At 38.5% G+C, this 20,257-nt stretch overlaps 2 protein-coding genes and 1 long non-coding RNA gene across 3 annotated transcripts; 2 read left to right on the top strand and 1 right to left on the bottom strand.

Annotated features, from left to right (window-relative positions):
- Nucleotides 1-24: 24 nt before the first annotated feature.
- Nucleotides 25-5,786, bottom strand: LOC131938928 (uncharacterized). Its single transcript, XM_059297163.1, has 4 exons — nt 5,456-5,786; nt 1,571-1,801; nt 815-906; nt 25-382 (listed from the first exon to the last, which is right to left on the bottom strand). Exons 1-4 carry the CDS (start codon nt 5,523-5,525, stop codon nt 68-70), a joined length of 708 nt encoding a protein of 235 aa, XP_059153146.1. The 5' UTR covers nt 5,526-5,786; the 3' UTR covers nt 25-67.
- A 5,379-nt stretch (nt 5,787-11,165) lies between these two features.
- On the top strand, nt 11,166-13,275 carry LOC131938929 (actin, cytoplasmic). The gene is made up of 2 exons (XM_059297164.1): nt 11,166-11,390; nt 12,089-13,275. Exons 1-2 carry the CDS (start codon nt 11,265-11,267, stop codon nt 13,091-13,093), a joined length of 1,131 nt encoding a protein of 376 aa, XP_059153147.1. The 5' UTR covers nt 11,166-11,264; the 3' UTR covers nt 13,094-13,275.
- A 4,771-nt stretch (nt 13,276-18,046) lies between these two features.
- Nucleotides 18,047-19,447, top strand: LOC131938930 (uncharacterized). Its single transcript, XR_009386374.1, has 4 exons — nt 18,047-18,134; nt 18,698-18,773; nt 18,890-19,015; nt 19,211-19,447. It is a non-coding gene; the product is annotated as an uncharacterized LOC131938930 (long non-coding RNA).
- The last annotated feature ends 810 nt before the right edge of the window (nt 19,448-20,257 follow it).

The following is a 20,257-nucleotide window of genomic DNA, read 5'->3' as shown; positions in this document are numbered from 1 at the left end:
TAAAAAGAAAAATATGATAAAGGAAAGTTTTAATTATCTTTAATTGAGGAAACAATTAAGAAAGAATTCATTTGCACTGATTCAACTGCTGGTTGTATGTAGTCCCAGCAGGACAGTAGTAGACCTGACCACTGGGGCAGGTGTAGTAGACGTCTGGTCTCTCCGCCGTCAGGTAGAACCCTTGCAGCTTCCCCTCGCAGGATGGCGCCAGGCCATACCCTGTGGTTCTGGGCACCTCAAAGATGGACACGCATGACTTGGTCAGCGGGGAGAAGAAACCTGTGCCGGCTGTTGGGCTGTGCTTTGGGCAGCTGCCAGTGCCGACCAGCCTCTCGTCTTCACACCTGATGAAGTAGGGCGTCCATAAACGATCAGGATTCACCTGAGATGTTTTGATTGGTGGCATTAGACCAGAAGGCTACAGATAATTAACCACTACATATCAACATGGGCATATCACAATCTCCTTAGTTCAATGTCAGGCTTTGAGAGAACTATAAAAAAACACATTTATTTTTAACTAACTGAACTAATGTCACAAAATAAAAACGTATTTTGTAATTGTTGAGGATTTAGGCGGTTGTGCTATAAAATATTTTTTTGACATTTGAACAACTAACACAAAAACCACCAAATAAAAGGCAGATTTTGAAATGACCATGTGTTATACATGTTTAGGTCTGTCTTCTACATAAAGATTCTGATTGTACGAGTCTACAATAGAACACTACAGCTTATGTATACACAACCTTCCACTCCAAGGGACCTCACTCTGCTGACAAACTGGTGATAAATAAAAAGAAGTTTGGCTTACGTTAAGGCCATCTGGCAAGCCAACACAAGATGGCATCCTAGAGCTGCAGGGTTGGCAGTGGGCGCTGAGACATCTGTTGACGACGTAGTCACCTGGTTCATGGTTCAAAGAAAACAATTTTACTTTGTGTGTGATGTTATGTATAGGTAAAATAAATTACAACCTATTTGGACTCTGTTTTTATGGAAAGGAAAAAAATTATTTAGGGAAAAATAAATTAATTTTTAAAATCTATGTAATTTTTATTTATTTGAGCACTTCCTTGCAGAAAAATAAGTAGACTTAGAGGCATTTTATCAGTATTGTTAGCTCTATAAAATAATAATTAAATAATTTTATGTTGAATGATTTATGAAAAAGTGATTTTGGTAAAAATTATGAAAAACAATGTTTTGGTTTCTACTATAAGAAACAAACTTTTCTTTTTAATAAACAATGATTAAGTTTCTTTTCCTTTAATTGTCTTATTAAATACCTTTGTTAAAATTAATTGTTCATTCCACAATAAAAGCATAATTTACTGATTTAAGTTGTCATGGTTTTGTATGTATATTCATGTATAATTTCTGCTCTTGTAAATAAATGAACAAGAAATGGAAAAGACTGTAAAACTGATTATTTTACTGTACCCAAAAATTGAACTATTTTAACCAATTTTATTGTTGCAATATGTTACTAGACCAAACTTACTGTACCCAAAAATTGAACTATTTTAACCAATTTTATTGTTGCAATATGTTACTAGACCAAACTTACATGGATCTTTGGCAGCGATTCTGTTAGGCCCACACTCCGCCACCTTGTAGTCCTTACATGCCAGTTCTCTGATGTCAAAGAGCTTGGGGTAGGCACATTCCACCTCATACGGTCCCAGGTAACTCCTCCATCCCCGTGGGGTGGTGTCTGAACAGTTGTAGTACCTCTGGCAGGCCTGGGGGTGACCTACCAACTGGGCGCCATTAGCGCACACCTCAAGGCCATAGTTTTCTGGCGGAAGTTTTTGTCATATGGATTAAATAATAAAACATGTTTAAAACTAGACAACATGGGATATTAACTTTTTGTGAGTGAATGTGTTGAGTAATAGGAGGTCGAGTTGGTTAAGCTCATGGTTGCTTAGCTGTAAAGTCTTGAGTTTGAAGCTGCGGGCAGATGAGGCTCGATATATCAGGAGCGACAACTCCAAAATCAAATAACTTGGTCTATGGAAGCAAATCCTAAAAGAAAAGTAGACTGAAATCTGAGCGTCACGTAATACTTGATTCCAACACTAGAATTAAGAACTAATGGTGTAGCTACCCAGGCACGTAGAGCCGTTTCCAATTTCTCCAGAATAAATATGTTACAAAAAAAGCAGCTGAATTTCGTTTGAAAAAAATGGGAAGGGGATGGTTGAAATTGAAAAGCCCTTATAGGTGGCTGGATACTTAAGACAATGGAGGGGGGCGCAACTAAAAATCGGGCTATTTATAGTTACATTTAAAACATCTATGTTGAAGGGTATGCTATATTTTCTAAATTGTACCTCTTTCAGCACTTAAAAAAACTATTTATTTATAGGCTACATTTTCCCTGTCTCAACGAGTTAATGTGTGGGGCTGAGGATCACGCAGCGTTTATTGTCCACTAAAATAACCAGTCCGGCACTACAATGAAACCTATAGAAAAGTGTAAAAAGTCCGTTCAAAAAACATATTGCCACGAGAATTTGAAGTCAGACTTGTAGGCCCTATATTTCGCAAGAAACGAAAAGGAAAAATCATAACGTTGATGATGAAAATACGTGGGACCAAAGGGAGTCGATGGCAGCGGCGCTGATAGCCCTAAGAGCTGTAGTTGACGGCTCGTACCCCAGCAGAACGCTGAACATAATTTACAGTACCTGTCTCAAATAACGGTGTGTATCGGCGAATGTCTGGTTATAGGCCCAATCGTTGGAAGTCGAATGGACTTGTTTTAATGTTACTGTCAGTTCTTTATAAAGGGTGAGAAAGGGAACTTTACTTGTATAACGCCATACACACTTTTGTATGTTTTACTATTTATCTAGACCCATCTTGCAATCTATGTTCATGCACCGTTTTGATTATTACTGGTCTTCAGTTTTTTTCTGGCTTATCTTTTTTACACATTTTCGCGGCTGACTGAAGCCGTTTTGGAAGTAATAAAAATAAAAGATGGCGCTGGATGGAATAACAAAGAAGATGGCGCTGGATGGAGTAAAAAGAAGATGGCGATAGATGGAATAAAAAAGAAGATGGCAATGGATAGACTGAAGAAGATGGCGCTGGATGGGCCATGCATCAAGGATGAGACCAGAATATATCACATGAATGGTCCTGAACTGGGCGCCTCAAGGAAAAAGAAAACAGACAATGCCAAGGGAGACGTGAAGGCGTACAGAGGACAAAGGCACGACTATGTTGGGGAGCTGCAAAGAAAGTTGGCAGAGATAGGAAAAAATGGAAAGAGCTTTCTATGGCAGCCTCGTGAACCCTGGACACTGAAGGGAAAAGATGGCGGTGATGATGATTTGCAAGCTCGCATGGGTAATATTTAAAGAACCTACTGTGAAGCCAAGTAGGGAAGTGTTATGCAAATTTTGATCTAATTCTTCAATAACCATAGAGCTCCGGGATCTTGTCCAGATAAGCCCCGCCAAAATAGTAAACCCCCGCCACCCGAAAAACAGATTATTACTTTTAGATTTTGTCGAAATTTGGACATGTCAGGAATAAGTTGCATGAAAAGATCTGTAACCCCAATCCTAACCCCAACCCTTACCCCAGAGTAAGATAAGAAGTTGTTTTTCACGGTGTGCGTTTAAATATTCAAATGTCCAGATATTAGAAAAAGGTCGGGGATTAACTTTTCACCAATGATCTTCCTGCATAAGTAGCGGGGCTTATCTGGACAAGATCCGTCTTTTTTCTACCCGTTCTGTCGCCCAATAAAATCATCTCCCCCAGCGGCCTCACGCCACTATCTTCCAACCACACCGCTTATCCCAGGCCTTTAACATCAACTTTTTACTTTCTCGTATATACGAAGTATAGAGAAAGTATTGTAATCGTGCACAAAAATCACTTGAAATTTTAACAATTTTCACCGTATTACACCTCAGTCCTTCATCACTTCCGAAGTATAGAGGACTTATTTTAATCGGGCAAAAATTATCAATCCAGATTTATCAAAATTAAGAGGTTTTATTCGTAATCCAGTCTGAAAAACTGGGCTTTGCAATTCTGTCCGTATGTCTGTGTGTGTGTCTGTCTGTCCGTGTGTAAACACGATAACTTGAGTACCGTTACAGCTAGGTTGATGAAATTTCATATGTAAGTATTTTATCAAAATCGTAGATCCGTATTAACTTTGAGCGATTTCCGATAACCGGAAATGGTACTTTATTTACTTTGAATTTTTCAAAATCCTATAACTTGAGTACTATTTCAGATAGATAAATGAAATTTCACATGTAAGTAAAAGATCTAATTCTCTACCTTCTGTTAAATTTTGAGTAATTTTCGTAGACCGGAAGTAGTAATTTACGCTACTTCCCATTTTTCAAAAAACTAATGTAAATTTTTAAAGTACTAATAATATTGCGCACTATTATGCACTTTTTTATTTGGCGTTCACTGGGTGTGCAATTCTTTTGTCTACGTGATTTTATTCTATTTTTAAAATTTTAAGTATTTAAAATGGATTAAAAATCATGTCTATAGCCCGAGTTCTCATCCCCTGTTGTTTTATATAAGAATATTCGAGAAAGTTTAGGGGAGATCACTCCCGGTTTATTTATTTTTAATGTCATCGAATGAGTTAAACTCTTGAAGGTCTCTTTAAATATTTTTTTTAATCGAGCGCAGTGTTTTATTATAATTCAAACTTGAATGGGTGATTTTTAAAAAAGAAAAACCATTTTGAAATAACGCCATGTATTCGTTGTCTTTATGTAACCGTGAAAAGTAAAAAAAAATATTTGAATAAATTCTTTCAAAAGCCACAAACAAAAAGTTACCGAAAAATGATAGACCCTAGCTAATCAAAGTATTATAGACAAAAAAAATGGCTAGGGTGATGCTGTATGTTAACTCATAGGCAGAGTTTCTTCCAGACTTTTTTCTCCAGGGCTGGTAAAAGTAAATGTTTTGTATATAAATTCCATTTCGTTGGGGGGGGGGGGGGGGGGGGGGCGCTAGGCTATGCTGAAATATGGCCTTAATGTAAAAATATTGTTTAAAGTGCTCTGCATTTGCTAAGTTTTTTATATTCTTTCTCAAAAAAATAAATTTTGATAAAGTGTATAGCTTTACTTTTAATATATTTAGAAAAATGTAGAGCTACTAAAACGATGAAATGAACAACAAATAAAAAAAAATGTGTCCGTGTCAACGATAATGTACAGTGTTTCTTCCAAGAATCTCTCTTGACGAAATAGAAATGAAAATATTAAGTTGAAATTAAAAAAAATATAGGCCTACTTGAACCTTTATTGTGATTACTCCCCCCCCCCCGTCCCTCAAAAGGTTCAACCCCCCCCCCCCCCCCTTTCTCCTGATAACGACCAGGTCATTGATACGACTATCTCGGCTCATGTTGAAGATAAACTAAAGATAATTCTCTAAATATTCAACTTACTTGGTACTGAAGTGCTATCCTGTGACGTCACCACACTGGCCAACGACAAACAAATCAACACGAGAAACATTTTTCTTTTTGGCTATCACAAAATTTAAAATAAAAAGCTTATCCGAAATTGTAGATCTGTCTTGCATAAAGTTTGGACTAAAGCTGTAACGTAGCAGACCAAAGACAACAGTCTCAACAGTTTAAAATCGCTGTTGCTTCTGGTAGACCTAATGAACTCCGTCTGTTGACAATACGACGCGCACGGCAAATATTGGTACAGTCCGCACGCACTTTGTGACGTAGTACACCTACCGCTGTCATGCCACAAGGGGAGGTAAAAGTAAAGCTGTTGTTTTTAATCTAAAAAAAAAAAAAAAGAAACAAAACTAACATGGGAGGAAATCTAAAGTTTTAATATCCCTTTAATAAATGGGAGATAATGTTCTTGTTTTTATTCCCCTGTAATATCAGCCAATGGAGAGCTGACGATTAATTACAAATGTTGCGCTGAGTAATGAAGAGGAGGGGGAGGGGAATGGTAATTCCGGTTCACCGCAATAAAATGTTAATGAGCTTACATAAATTATGTCGGTAAAAAAATGGCGTGCGTGTTTACATACTAGGAGCGGATACGTTTGATCAGAGCGTGTACGCTTTGATTTTGTAATTTAAAATCAAAATTAAAGTACACGCAGTGTAAAGGCAGTGTTTCTTCCAGGCATCTTTTCGGGGGTGGGGTGGGTGGGGTGGAGCCCGAGCCCCCCTCGGAGAAAGTCTACCCCCTTCCCCCAGAACGAAATGGAATTTATATAGAAAATATATTCTTTTAATCGTGTCCTTCCCCCCCCCCCCCCGGAAATTTTAAGCCCCCTCGAAAATTTCATGTGCCCCCCCCCCCCCCGGAGAAAAAAGTCTAGAAGAAACATTGAAAGAGGATAGGCTAATTCACCTAGTATAGGCCCCCGTTACTAACCACAGTAATTTACAATACAAAACACAGTTTCTGTGCGTTGGATTTACATAACAATGAAATGGCTGAGAGATCTCATGACTCCGGGAGGTCGTGTTGCTGCAGGTCTACTGCCTCGTCAATCTTGACTTTTGCCCGCCCCACTCCTAGACATCACAATGGGAAATTTACGACTTGAAGTTTTTAAATTGTATTTTTAATTTGTTTTCAAGCTTCACATATTCGGCTGGTGTCAATTTTTTTCAATATGCAAAACTCTCTCTACCACCCTCCCCCCTCTCCCCACCCTCCGCCACTGTCGGAATAAAATCTACAAGGGCTTTGGTTGGTTAACCTGCGCGGCTGTTGCACTGCGCAGAACGTGATCCAACATGACTGGCGTCTATTAAACCAACACAATCATACAAGCTTGCAGATCAAAATCTCAAAACATTGTTTGACAGTGTTTCTTCTAGAGTTTCTTCCAGGCATCTCTTCGGTGAGAGGGGGTGGGGGTGGATTACAATTTCCGGAGAGGGGGAGGCACGGAAATTGGTAAAAGTATGTATTTGCTAAATAAAATAAATTCTACTTCATTTGAGGGGGGGGGGAGGGTTGTAGACCTACTTAGGGCCCCCCTACCCCCCCCCCCCCCCATAAATGATGCCTAAAAGAAGCTGCGTTAACACAAAATGATCAGCCAACAATAACAAACCACGTCGCAAATCGATCATTAAGCAAACGGCCACAGGCGAGTTTACCTCAGAACTACCTTGACGTCACAGAAAAAAGTTCAAGGTCATGTCAATATTAAGCACACAACCTTACGATAGGTTTGTGACTACTTCTTTTAAAACCTCGTTCTCATATTTCTTATATTATTATATTTTAGCCTGCTGTTTTTAGCATTCGATGTTTCTTCTTCATAAGTCTAAGTCAAGTGATTAAATCTTACTGCCCTCCTTTTTGTTTTATTTGACATTGTTGGATCAATTAAATATAATGTTCGTTATTTATACGGAGAATCTGTTTTACTTATAATTAATTTTTAATAGAAGATTACCGTTCTTGAAAACTGTTATACATTTTTTTTCTAATACAAATAATTAATTTACTTCTTTTAGTTTTGTCTGTAATGACTTACTCTAAACCAGGGTTTCTTTCGGACATCTTTCCCTGATGTGGGGAGGGGGGGGGTGTGGGGGAGACTAGAAACGTCCGAAAGAAGGGGGTGGGGTGTATTTTTATTTTCTATATAGATAATAATGGGACGGCGTGGTATAAGCGGTAGTTATGCTGCTAACCCGAAAGTCTGGAACTTTCCTGAGTCCACCCAGCTCTGACCACACACTCCCTTCATATTCCGAGGTGTAGAAACATAGGAACTGCGTGTACTTTAATTTTGATTTTAAATTACAAAATCAAAGAGTACACGCTCTGGTTTAACGTATTCGCTCCTAGTATGTAAACACGCACGCCATTTTTTTTAGCTGAACACATATCATAGAACACAAATCTTTAACACTTGTTTAACCGAAGATATTAATACTGTTCAGTCTATGGACAAGTTTATAGCTAAAGTGTGAGTTGACTTAAGGTGTTCTTCAGTCTATTTAGCTCGGATAAAGATTCGTTGTTGCAGGGTGTCTTTCCTGTCAGTTTTCTGCAGTCCAGTTCTTCTATACGAAGGCCGTCCAATGAGCGAACCTTACTCAGTGCCACATAAGCTTGCCCTGCTTCAAACAGCTTCGGCCCCAAATACACGACAGCGTGATCTACTGTACATCCTTGCATTTTGTGTACAGTTGATGCCCATGACAGTATTAAGGGTAACATTCTTCTCTCAGCAGTTCCGTAGTTGTACTTGGCAGAAAATTGCACTGATTTTGGCTTAACTTCATGTACACCATCTTTGCCGAAATCAATTCTTACTGAAGGTATGTCTGTGTCATAAATTTGGGTACGGCGAAAATGTGGCCATATAATATCTGTAATATACCCAATAGCGCCATTTACTAATCCCTTCGACACGTCAATGTTCGATCGAAGCATGACCTTTGCCCCAACAAAAATCTCAATTGTTCTTGGTAGGCCACCCGTTTTATTTATGTCTGTGGGAAATAGTGTATGTATGTCAACATTATCTGTGTTTCTTGTGGCATCAATCAACTGGTCCTGGGCTTTTATCCTAATTATATCGGTGTTAATAGATCTAAAATACTGCAGCACAATTTCATTATGCGTATTGACTTGCTCATTTGATGGGTATATGCGCAAAGCTTAATCAATGCCGAAGTCTCCTGTTGGTTTGTTTTCTATAAGCTTATCAGTCAGGGTTGCAAAATGTTCAGCGTTCATCTCACCAACCCTCAACGCATTCAACATGTTTCTAAAGGTATCATCTCCTTGCTGCCTCATGTTTTGCGATAGTTCACAGAGGGAAAATAGTCGCCATAAATGGGTGGGATTGTTGAAGATAGTCGGGCTGTTTGTAAACAGGTGTATTAACACCCTTTCTGATTGGTGGCAGCTGCATTAGGTCACCAAACAGCAGTACATTAATGCCTCCGAAAAACTCATCGTAATTATTCTTCAGCTGACGGATGCGCATGTCGATCATACAAAGCATCTGATAGGGTACCACCAATATCTCATCTATTATGATACACTCGACATTTTTCCACTGTGTTCGCATGACTCTGAGGTAATTTTCTGTCAAAGGACACATGTTGGCGCTCCGACCGTCTCTTTGAACCGGGAGTTTCAGTGTGCTATGGAGAGTTGAGCCACCAATTAATCGGGCTGCGACCCCAGTTAGAGCCGAGACGATGACGGCATTTTTTGCAAAGCATCGATTGATCTGAACTCTGAGCAGGCTCAGGATAAATTTTTGCCAACACCAGCTCCACCAGTAATAAAGAGTTTCAGCCTTTCACTGCCTCCATCTAGTTGTTTAAGGACACTTTCGGTTACCTTTCGAAACAAATGTCGCTGGTCTACGTTCATTGCTTTTTGTGCCGAACTAAACTTTTCCTCATCAACTGGTATATCGTGGGCCTCTTCTACATAGTCATCTTCCAGATGAGCTGGTGTTGCTTCTTCAAGAATTTGAAGCGCGTGATGTGACCTACTTAGGTCTTGTTTTTTTTGTTTGACTTTTATTGCTCAACCATGAGTGACCTGTGGTGCAACCACCGGTACTTTTCCATAGTTCTAAGAAAGACATATACCCAGTAATTTTCCATCACCAGTGGTGGTGCAATACCTTTATTGCATTCTCCAATTGCTTGTCACGTTCGCGATACAACTCCATATGTACATTTGTTATTTTTAGATTTTCTTCGTTAGCCAAAAATGCTTCTCTCGCAGTGGCGAAATCACTGAGTAGCTCTTCTTCTCTGCGGTAGGGAGTGTACTGGAGTAGAAGGCTATAAAAGTAATTTTCACCATCTGTCGAGGCTACAAAGTAAGGTACTCTTACAACAGCTGGCAATTTTTTTATGGTCATTTTGCTACCGTCTATAAGAGTAATTAACCTCCTTTTAGTGCGTTGTTCGTTTTCATATGCATCCTCGTCAATATTTAATGTCATAACATCTTGTTGCTTTGCATAGTAGGGCTCAAATAGCATTGCGAACTCAATCAAGCACATTTGGTTGAAATTGTAGTCTGCGTGTTCCAGGGGTCTTTTTTCATAACGATCAAAAATATTGGCACAATAGCCAGTTGATTGGCCATTCTCGTGAAATTTAAGTACTCTGTACCTTTGTTGTGGCTGTCGAGTATTCAAGAAAATACATTTGCGTGAGCTGTCTCTGACATTGAGGTGACATAATCTGTACACACATTCACAGGCAGAAACTTGTCGTTCGTTCATTATTGTCATGCAAATCTTGAACAGTTTTCGAGACACATCCGAATCTTCCCCCTGGATTTCTTGAATTGCTTGTTTGATGGTAAGGGCTAGTTACGTAGGCTCTAATTTGGACGAGTTTTATCCAAGGGGTACAATAAATAACTCATCACACAGTCCCAGGGGTGGGGTGGATTAAGATAACCAAGGAGACTTCACACACACACGAAGAGATGCCTGGAAGAAACTCTGGTCTACTGTATCGAAATAGTCAAGAAATCAACAGCGTGGGACAATTTTGTGTGTCTTGTCCAGCCTACTAGAAGAAGTGAATATTTTGAGTACATAAAACATACTGGATAACCTTTCAAATGTGTAAACTATCACTACCTTTGATTGTCTTCGATAGTTGGACTTGTATTATGGGTGGTTGGGTTCATTCTATGGGTGGTTGGGTTTAATTAATGAAGTCATGTTTTGATGACATCGACAAATGTGGCTGCGATTGAGGCGTCACGCTCTAAATAAAAGTAGCTGTAAAACCTGTTTCGGGTACAAAGGTAAGGCGAACTCGAGAAAAAAAAAAGAATTAGATAATAAACTATGCTTGAAAATAAAGGACTGCTAAAGTGTTGAAACTTAAATTTAGGTGGACTAAGAACTATAAACACAATATAATAGCGTTATCTCCCTTTTTGTGTTATATTCTAATCAATAAAATATGGGATAGTGGTTGACCTGTGTTAAATCATTAGCGCGTATCGGGCCGTGGAATTGTGGAAGACGGGGGGTGGGGAAGGGTCACAAACACCGTATTAACTACGTCTACGTCTGCAGTGAACCGTGCCAAATGAGATCTCATGTCCCTATATGGCGCGTTTTTTCAAACCGCTTGTCCTGTAGGCTATAAAAGTAAGCGTCCTATCCGGACACCGCCATTCGCGACACAGATCTCCCTGTTATCACACGGTCATACTTGTTCATTTCGTGGACTTAACCCAGCTCAACAGAACATCATGTCTGACGAAGACGTAGCCGCTCTTGTAGTTGACAATGGCTCTGGTATGTGCAAAGCCGGTTTCGCTGGAGACGATGCTCCAAGAGCTGTATTCCCTTCCATCGTTGGGAGACCCCGTCATCAGGTAAAAATTGATTTCAACATCTCGTTTTTTTTTAAAAGTTTCTTTAGTCCGCATTACAAAAACACAAGTAGTAGTCATTTCTTAAGTTAAGTAGCCTACCAGTATTTTAAAAAATCAAAACGAAACGTTTGCTTAGAATTACTAGCATGACTTAAGTTATGTAAGTATTGTAGGCCATACAAAAATGAACATTTTAGTTAAATGAAAGTGTACGAGCTTATACGTCAATATTTATGTTAAGAAATCTGTGTTTCTTTTCAGCTGTAGAAAGGTTAGATTGTGTTAATACTAATTAGACCCTCATAACGACGACGTCATTAGGGGTAGTCCATGAAAGATAATCACTCATAGCAGAGGGGTGGGGGGGCAGATTTGTGTGTGTGACGAAAGTACGGAGGATTGTGAAAGTGTATAGACAGTGTTTGAGATTGATCAATTCCCAGTGAAACCGTAGCAAGTATGCCAAGACAAGCTCAGTTAGGTTTTTAGTATCAAGTTATGACATAATTTTTTTAGACGGGAGAGGCTATACGTCTGAAGACAACTGACTAGCTAATTTCTTGCTTCTTCAATAGCAATAATTCTCGGCGGCTTTTATCACATGAAAAAGCGCGTGTTTTATTAAAATAGTTCTTGAGACGTTTGAGGTAAAAATTATTTCAAGCTAAACTTTAAAATCGATGTCTACTCGTCTGCAGGGTGTGATGGTTGGTATGGGACAGAAAGACAGCTATGTTGGAGATGAGGCCCAGTCCAAGAGAGGTATCCTGACACTGAAATATCCCATTGAGCATGGTATTGTCACCAACTGGGATGACATGGAGAAGATCTGGCACCACACCTTCTACAATGAGCTGAGAGTTGCCCCTGAGGAACACCCTGTTCTTCTCACTGAGGCTCCACTCAACCCCAAAGCCAACAGAGAAAAGATGACACAGATCATGTTCGAAACCTTCAACACACCAGCTATGTACGTAGCCATTCAGGCTGTGCTCTCTCTGTATGCCTCTGGTCGTACCACTGGTATTGTCTTGGACTCTGGTGATGGTGTTACCCACACTGTCCCAATCTATGAAGGTTACGCCTTGCCCCATGCCATTATGAGATTGGATTTGGCTGGCCGTGATCTCACTGATTACTTGATGAAGATCCTCACAGAGAGAGGTTACAGCTTCACCACTACAGCAGAAAGAGAAATTGTCCGTGACATTAAAGAAAAGCTATGCTATGTTGCTCTTGACTTTGAGCAAGAAATGCAGACAGCTTCAACATCATCATCCCTTGAAAAGAGCTACCAGCTTCCTGATGGTCAAGTAATTACCATTGGTAATGAGAGATTCAGGTGCCCAGAAGCTGAATTCCAGCCATCCTTCCTTGGTATGGAGTCTGCAGGTATCCATGAAACCACCTACAACTCCATCATGAAGTGCGACGTCGATATCCGTAAAGACTTGTATGCCAACACTGTATTGTCTGGTGGTTCCACAATGTTCCCAGGTATTGCCGACCGTATGCAGAAAGAGATCACTGCTCTTGCTCCACCAACAATGAAGATCAAGATCATTGCTCCACCAGAGCGCAAATACTCTGTATGGATCGGAGGCTCCATCTTGGCCTCTCTAACCAACTACCAACAGATGTGGATCTCCAAACAAGAGTATGATGAATTTGGTCCCTCTATCGTCCACAGAAAGTGCTTCTAAACACGTTTGACTGATTAGTTAATGTTTTGTTAAGACTCAAAGTATCACTTCCATTAGCTGGTTATTGTGATACAATGAAATGTATATCACCAAACATGATCAGAACATTTCACACCAGTCCCAGTTCGTCCATCACGTGACGCGAATCAAGCACCAACCAATTCCGGTCAACAGAAATTACTCAAAATTTGACAGAAGGTAGAGAATTAGATATTTTACTTACATGTGAAATTTCATTTATCTATCTGAAATAGTACTCAAGTTATAGGCTTTTTAAAAATTCAAAGTAGAAAAAGTACCACTTCCGGTTATCGGAAATCGCTCAAAAGTTGATACGGATCTACGATTTTGATAAAATACTTATATATGAAATTTTATCAACCTAGCTGTAACGGTACTTACGTTATCGTGTTTACACACAGACAGACAGACAGAAAAAACAGACACACAGACATACGGACAAAATTATGTTTTTCCGTATCAGTGAGATGTAAAACGTCGAGATTTGTAAAAATCTCGATTTTTTTTTTTGCACGATCACAATACTTTCTCTATACTTCGTATATACGAGAAAGTAAAAACGACATTTTTAATAACAGTATACACTCAACAGATAAGCTCCAAATATAATGGAAAGATTGGAACTATTTAAAATAAACCGGGAGTGATCTCCCCTAAACTTTCTCGAATATTCTTATACAAAGCAACAGGGGATGGGAACTCGGGCTATAGACATGATTTTTAATCCATTTTGAATAAAGTTTTAAAAATAGAATAAAATCTAGTAGACAAAAGAATTGCACACCAAGTGAACGCCAAATAAAAAAGTGCACAATAGTGCGCAATATTATTAGTACTTTAAAAATTTACATTAGTTTTTTGAGAAATCGGAAGTAGCGTAAATTACTACTACCGGTCAACGGAAATTACTCAAAATTTGACAGAAGGTAGAGAATTAGATATTTTACTTACATGTGAAATTTCATTTATCTATCTGAAATAGTACTCAAGTTATAGGCTTTTGAAAAATTCAAAGTAGAAAAAATACCACTTCCGGTTATCAGAAATCGCTCAAAAGTTGATATGGATCTACGATTTTGATAAAATACTTATATATGAAATTTCATCAACCTAGCTGTAACGGTACTCAAGTTATCGTGTTTACACACGGACAGACAGACAGACAGACACACAGACATACGGACAGAATTGCAAAGCCCAGTTTTTACTTTCTCGTATATACGTAGTATAAAGAAAGTATTGTAATCGTGCAAAAAAAAAAATCGAGATTTTTACAAATCTCGACGTTTTACACCTCACTGATACGGAAAAACATAATTTTGCAATCTTGTCCATATGTCTGTGTGTGTGTGTCTGTGTGTCTGTGTTTTGAACTCGAGACTTTTGTTCGAATTTATCAACCATGAACTTTTTGCCGACTCGACCACGCCTCCAACACAATTAAGCGTTACGTGTCAACTGGTTATGCGCCATTGAGGCCATTGACTCCGATTTCAGCCTGCTTTTTCTTTTTTGGATTTGCTTCTATAGCCTCTGTCCAACCAAGAACAAACTACAAGGCAGCAGTTGTTTAATGTTGGAATTGTCTCTCCTAGAAGAGTGGCTGTCCCCAGCTAACGAACCTCATCTGCTCGAGGGTTCGAACTCGAGACTTTTCGGTTTAGCAACCATGAGCTTAACCGACTCGACCACGCCGACCCCTTCTGACTGACTGACTGACTGACTGACTGACTGACTGACTGACTGACTGACTGACTGACTGACTGACTGACTGACTGACTCACTCACTCACTCACTCACTCACTCACTCACTCACTCACTCACTCACTCACTCACTCACTCACTCACTCACTCACTCACTCACTCACTCGATCACTCACTCGATCACTCACTCGATCACTCACTCGATCACTCACTCGATCACTCACTCGATCACTCACTCGATCACTCACTCGATCACTCACTCGATCACTCACTCGATCACTCACTCGATCACTCACTCGATCGATCACTCGATCGATCACTCACTCGATCACTCACTCGATCACTCACTCGATCACTCACTCGATCACTCACTCGATCACTCACTCGATCACTCACTCGATCACTCACTCGATCACTCACTCGATCACTCACTCGATCACTCACTCACTCACTCACTCACTCACTCACTCACTCACTCACTCACTCACTCACTCACTCACTCACTCACTCACTCACTCACTCACTCACTCACTCACTCACTCACTCACTCACTCACTCACTCACTCACTCACTCACTCACTCACTCACTCACTCACTCACTCACTCACTCACTCACTCACTCACTCACTCACTCACTCACTCACTCACTCACTCACTCACTCACTCACTCACTCACTCACTCACTCACTCACTCACTCACTCACTCTCTCTCTCTCTCTCTCTCTCTCTCTCTCTCTCTTTCTCATGTAATCTCGTTTTATAACATAATGTGTATTTTATCTGTTATGTTTTGTGACATTCTTCATACAGTTACGGTTATGCATGTGGTATATAAATATGAATGAAATAAGACAAGCCATATCAAAAATACATAATTAGCTTCACCAAATAGGGTACAACATCACAAGACTAATGTCTGATTGGCATGATACACTACCCTCCGTGTGCCTGCTGATGAACTTGTTTTCACATTTACACCGGCAGCTTGAAGCTTTCTTTACAAGCTTATTTGCTGTGTCAATCAGTTGATGAAGTCGCGCTAACCTCTGTAGATCATATCCAAGTTTTTGCTTTGCTTTTTTCAATAATATTCCCATTTTATAGTCATTTTATCACAGAGGAAGATTACTTTGTTCAAGTTTATTATCGATTTTTCCTAGCGATATTTCATCAGTTTTATGTTACGTATATTTCGATGCGTAAGTAGCTTTAAATTAGCTTAATTTGAGTTAACTGAGATTAGAAAAATTAATGTGATCCTGTTAACAAATCTCTAAGATACAGATAAGTCGTTTGTCGACTAAATCGTGACATAAATATAGGATTTATATTTTATAACATTCTACTGCCGTATGTTCTTATATAACTAGGTTAAGCCATCTCCTTAATTGTGATTTCTGAAATGGAAAAGAAAATACACTTAGGAAAATATATATGCCAATATGTAAGCTCATAATATCAAATTAACTTTTGTTTCATCTGGAAAAATTATAATCCATTAAATTATAATCTTTTACCTTTCAAGCACAAGACACAGGGTAGATGAAGTAGAGTTCATCTACTTCCAATAAGCTCGGCATACAAGGATATAGCGTCGTCACCTTTGTTTCCTCCAGACCCAAATCAGGGATCCAAAACTCGAACTTTCGGCAGTCTAGTGCTCTACTGCTAGGCCACGTCGTCCCTAATACAATAAATACAAACACAGTAAAAAAATTTACTAAACTCCGGTAACATTGGCGTAGCCAGGATCGTCTCAAGGGGGGGGGGGGGGGTTCCAATTTTTACCCGGGGACAAACTTTCGATTTGCACCCCCCCTCAAACTTTCGATTTGCACCCCCCTCAAACTTTCGATTTGCACCCCCCCCTCAAACTTTCGATTTGCACCCACCCCCCTCATACTTTATATATATATACCGAGGGTCTATGGGGGTTATGACCCCGCCTAACCTCCCCCCCCCTGTCTACGCCACTGTCCGGTAAATATTTTAGCATTTATTTGGGAACCGAACAAACATAGGAACTTTGTTTCAAGTGTTAAGTAAAACTATATCGTTAGAGAACTATTTATTAAAGTAAAGATATCTTTCGGGTCCGTCAAACACAGGTCAGATTGATTACTGCTGACTCGTTCCTGTAACCATGACATATCAAAGCTTAGTGTGTGTCAGTGTTGGGTGCAAAAGTTTTTCCTGGCTTTACGCGAGTCAGTATACGTCCTTTAGACTAGAGCCCGGGATCCGAACTCGAGACTATCGTGCATCTACCTTCCAACTTCAACGTCTCTTAACCAGTGCAAACGATCTTATAATAAACTGATTTTTAAAAAGTGGAAGTGTGTTTAGGTTTGCTATCATTTTTTTTACAAAAGAATATACTTAAGAAGCTATAACTGACCTACATTATGTTCCAAGGAACTCTACTATCACGTTTATCTTGACACTAATTCACCGGAAAAGTCTCCACAGCAGCTTTAGAGAGCTCGTTTTATTTTTATTTCCAACGTAGTGGAAAATACATTTTTTTATAAAATTGGAAATTCTTTAAGTTTTTTTAAAACCATTATCTATATGAGGTGTATCGGGTAGTGCCGCTTACGTATTCTTTACCAAATAATGAAGTTCTGCTTACGATATCGATATTCAAAGAAACACACGCAAGCATTAGTAATAACCAAGAAAAGGGGATACGCTATATTTTAAGCAACTACAAGAACAAAATGCGTACTATGATGTTATTATTAATAAATTTCAATGTAGTATATACGCTTACTTTTAGTTAAATACGAAATGTTGATGGCGCAATACATTTGTGATTTTAACGACGAAAAATACGCTCAAAATATTCAAGCAACTCTTGCATTTTAAGTAAAATACATTTTCATCAAGGTTTTGAAATAAAAAATAACGCAGTGCAAAATTAATTAATTAAAGGGAGAAGTGGAAAGAGCTTTTGTTCGGTAATTTTTTACCAATACTTTAGGTACTCGCATAAAACATAAATCCACAAGCCTGCGTGTGTCACAGGTGCGGCACCTAATGGTGTCACCCCGTAAGAAAATATATATATATATATATATATATATATATATATATATATATATATATATATATATATATATATATATATATATATATATACATATATATATATACATATATATATATATATATATATATATATATATATATATATATATATATATATATATCAAAATATTTTAGGCTGTGGAACTCGAAGGTGCAAATGGATTTTCTGAAGCTCTTAAAGGCGGTAAAGTGTCTTGTGATTTTACCAAACACTCTATAGCGATCGGTAGGTTGGGATGTTATTTTAACAGTCATATACAAACTTCTAACATCTTTAGATTATAATACACTGTCAGGTTAAATAAATACATAATATGTTCAAATACAAAGTGTTTTGACAATTACGACAGCACTTTGTGTTACCTACTTGTTAAATTGTCTCATGATACCCAAGCCTTAGTTTATTATTATCGATGAATTGTCTAGACGTTATTGATGAGCTGTCTAGACTCTAGACATTACCGATGAACTGTCTAGACATTATTGATGAACTGTCTAGACATTATCGACGAACTGTCTAGACATTATTGATGAACTGTCTAGACTGTAGACATATTGATTAACTGTCTAGCCATTATTGATTAACTGTCTAGACATTACCGATGAACTGTCTAGACATTATCGATGAACTGTCTAGACATTACCGATGAACTGTCTAGACATTACCGATGAATTGTCTAGTCTAGACATTACTGATTAACTGTCTAGACATTACTGATGAACTGTCTAGACATTATCGATGAACTGTCTAGACATTATCGATGAACTGTGTAGACATTTTTTGTGCAGGTCTTTCATAAGCCCAGCCAGCTAATAACGCTCTAGAAATTGGGAGAAAAGTTATTGACAAAATAGTAAGAGTCAGGTAGGTATACATGCATTAAGTAATCACTTCAAAGATGATCTGGTAACTTCTATACCATAACATATGTAACTGAGTGACATATTCAAATTTTTGATTGTTTATTTGAAATCATACAGTGAAGAGAGTGTCTCTAAGGCGATACTGAAGATGTTGGTGGAGGAAAAGACTGTTGTGGAGGGGGCAGGAGCAGTGGGTGTCGCGGCCGTAATTGAGGGACTCTTGCCTGAGCTAGAAAACAAAAAGTATGTTACCTTTTTTTTGTACAGGGGAAATAATCCAATAAATATGGACTAAAATTTATTTCCCTTTGAAATTTGTATTGGTTTAATATCATTTTTAACATTTTGAAGCCAATACACACTTTAGTGAAAATAATTAAATACAAACTATAAATGTATCATCATGGCGTTGTAAAATAACTAGTGTCTTATCTTTAGGGTTGTCGTTCTACTGACAGGAGGCAACATAGAGTTATCTAACTTGTCAAGGATCATAGAAAGTGGCTAAACCAAGCTGAGTCTTAAATGTTACCGGTGGAGGCTAGTCTCCCATGGACGTCCGCACACGATTGGAAAATTGTAGTTTAGTGTTTGTTACAGAATTAAAAACGTGCTTTTTTCTTTCATTACAACTTGCTCAAATATCTATAACGAGCCGACCCGCGGCATATCATACGCCGCTATTTAGTTGTTTTATTTTCTACTTTTCAGTAATTCATAATTTGTGAATTCGACAGTACCAATGCTGCCACTGAAAATATTTGCTTTAAAACACTATCAGTAGGTCGTTAAGGACGATACTACCCCCACCCTCCTTTCCCCCAACCCCAACCCCTACCCTGCAACCCCCCCCCCCCCGTGAAAGCCTCCCATAAGTTTAAAATCGTTTCAAACTAAATTATCTGCCCCTAATAGCCGTCACTAAACCCGGCTCTACGATTGTAAACATTTAGCGTGAACCACAGCTCACCAGACCATGTAGGCGTGTGGGTAGTAGGGATCGCGCTTACAGCTTGTTTTCTAATGTCTCCAAGAAGAGAATTATATATATATAGATTCACACATTTTTAAATAAGAAATACAATGTTGAATGTGATATACACAACTCTTGCATATAATTGACATAGATTTTTATAAGAAAGACAATGTTCAATGTGATATACACAACACTTGCATATAAATTGAATCTCTTACAAATATAATTATAATGTATGTATTTTACTAGCATGTTTAATTTGTTAAGTTAACTTCACTTACATTTCGATCTGAACTTTAAAAAAAAAAAAATTAAGGGGGGTAGGCACCAGGAAAAAAACACTTCTTAATTAAAACGTTTTATTGATTTATATGTGTATATCTAAATTAGGGCACTTAAAGGAAAATATTTCAGTGCATCAAGGACTTTTGAAAATATGGTTGCCATGGCAACGTCGGCCATCTTGAAAAAAACAACCTTTTCTGGAGTTCTAAAATTTCATAAACTAA

This window comes from Physella acuta, unplaced genomic scaffold (genome assembly GCF_028476545.2).
Source record: "Physella acuta isolate Inbredline_101_S28 unplaced genomic scaffold, ASM2847654v3 ptg000260l, whole genome shotgun sequence".
Lineage (NCBI taxonomy): Eukaryota > Metazoa > Mollusca > Gastropoda > Physidae > Physella > Physella acuta.
The sequence above is the reverse complement of the archived record's forward strand: the minus strand, read 5'-3'. Positions and strand labels throughout refer to the sequence as shown.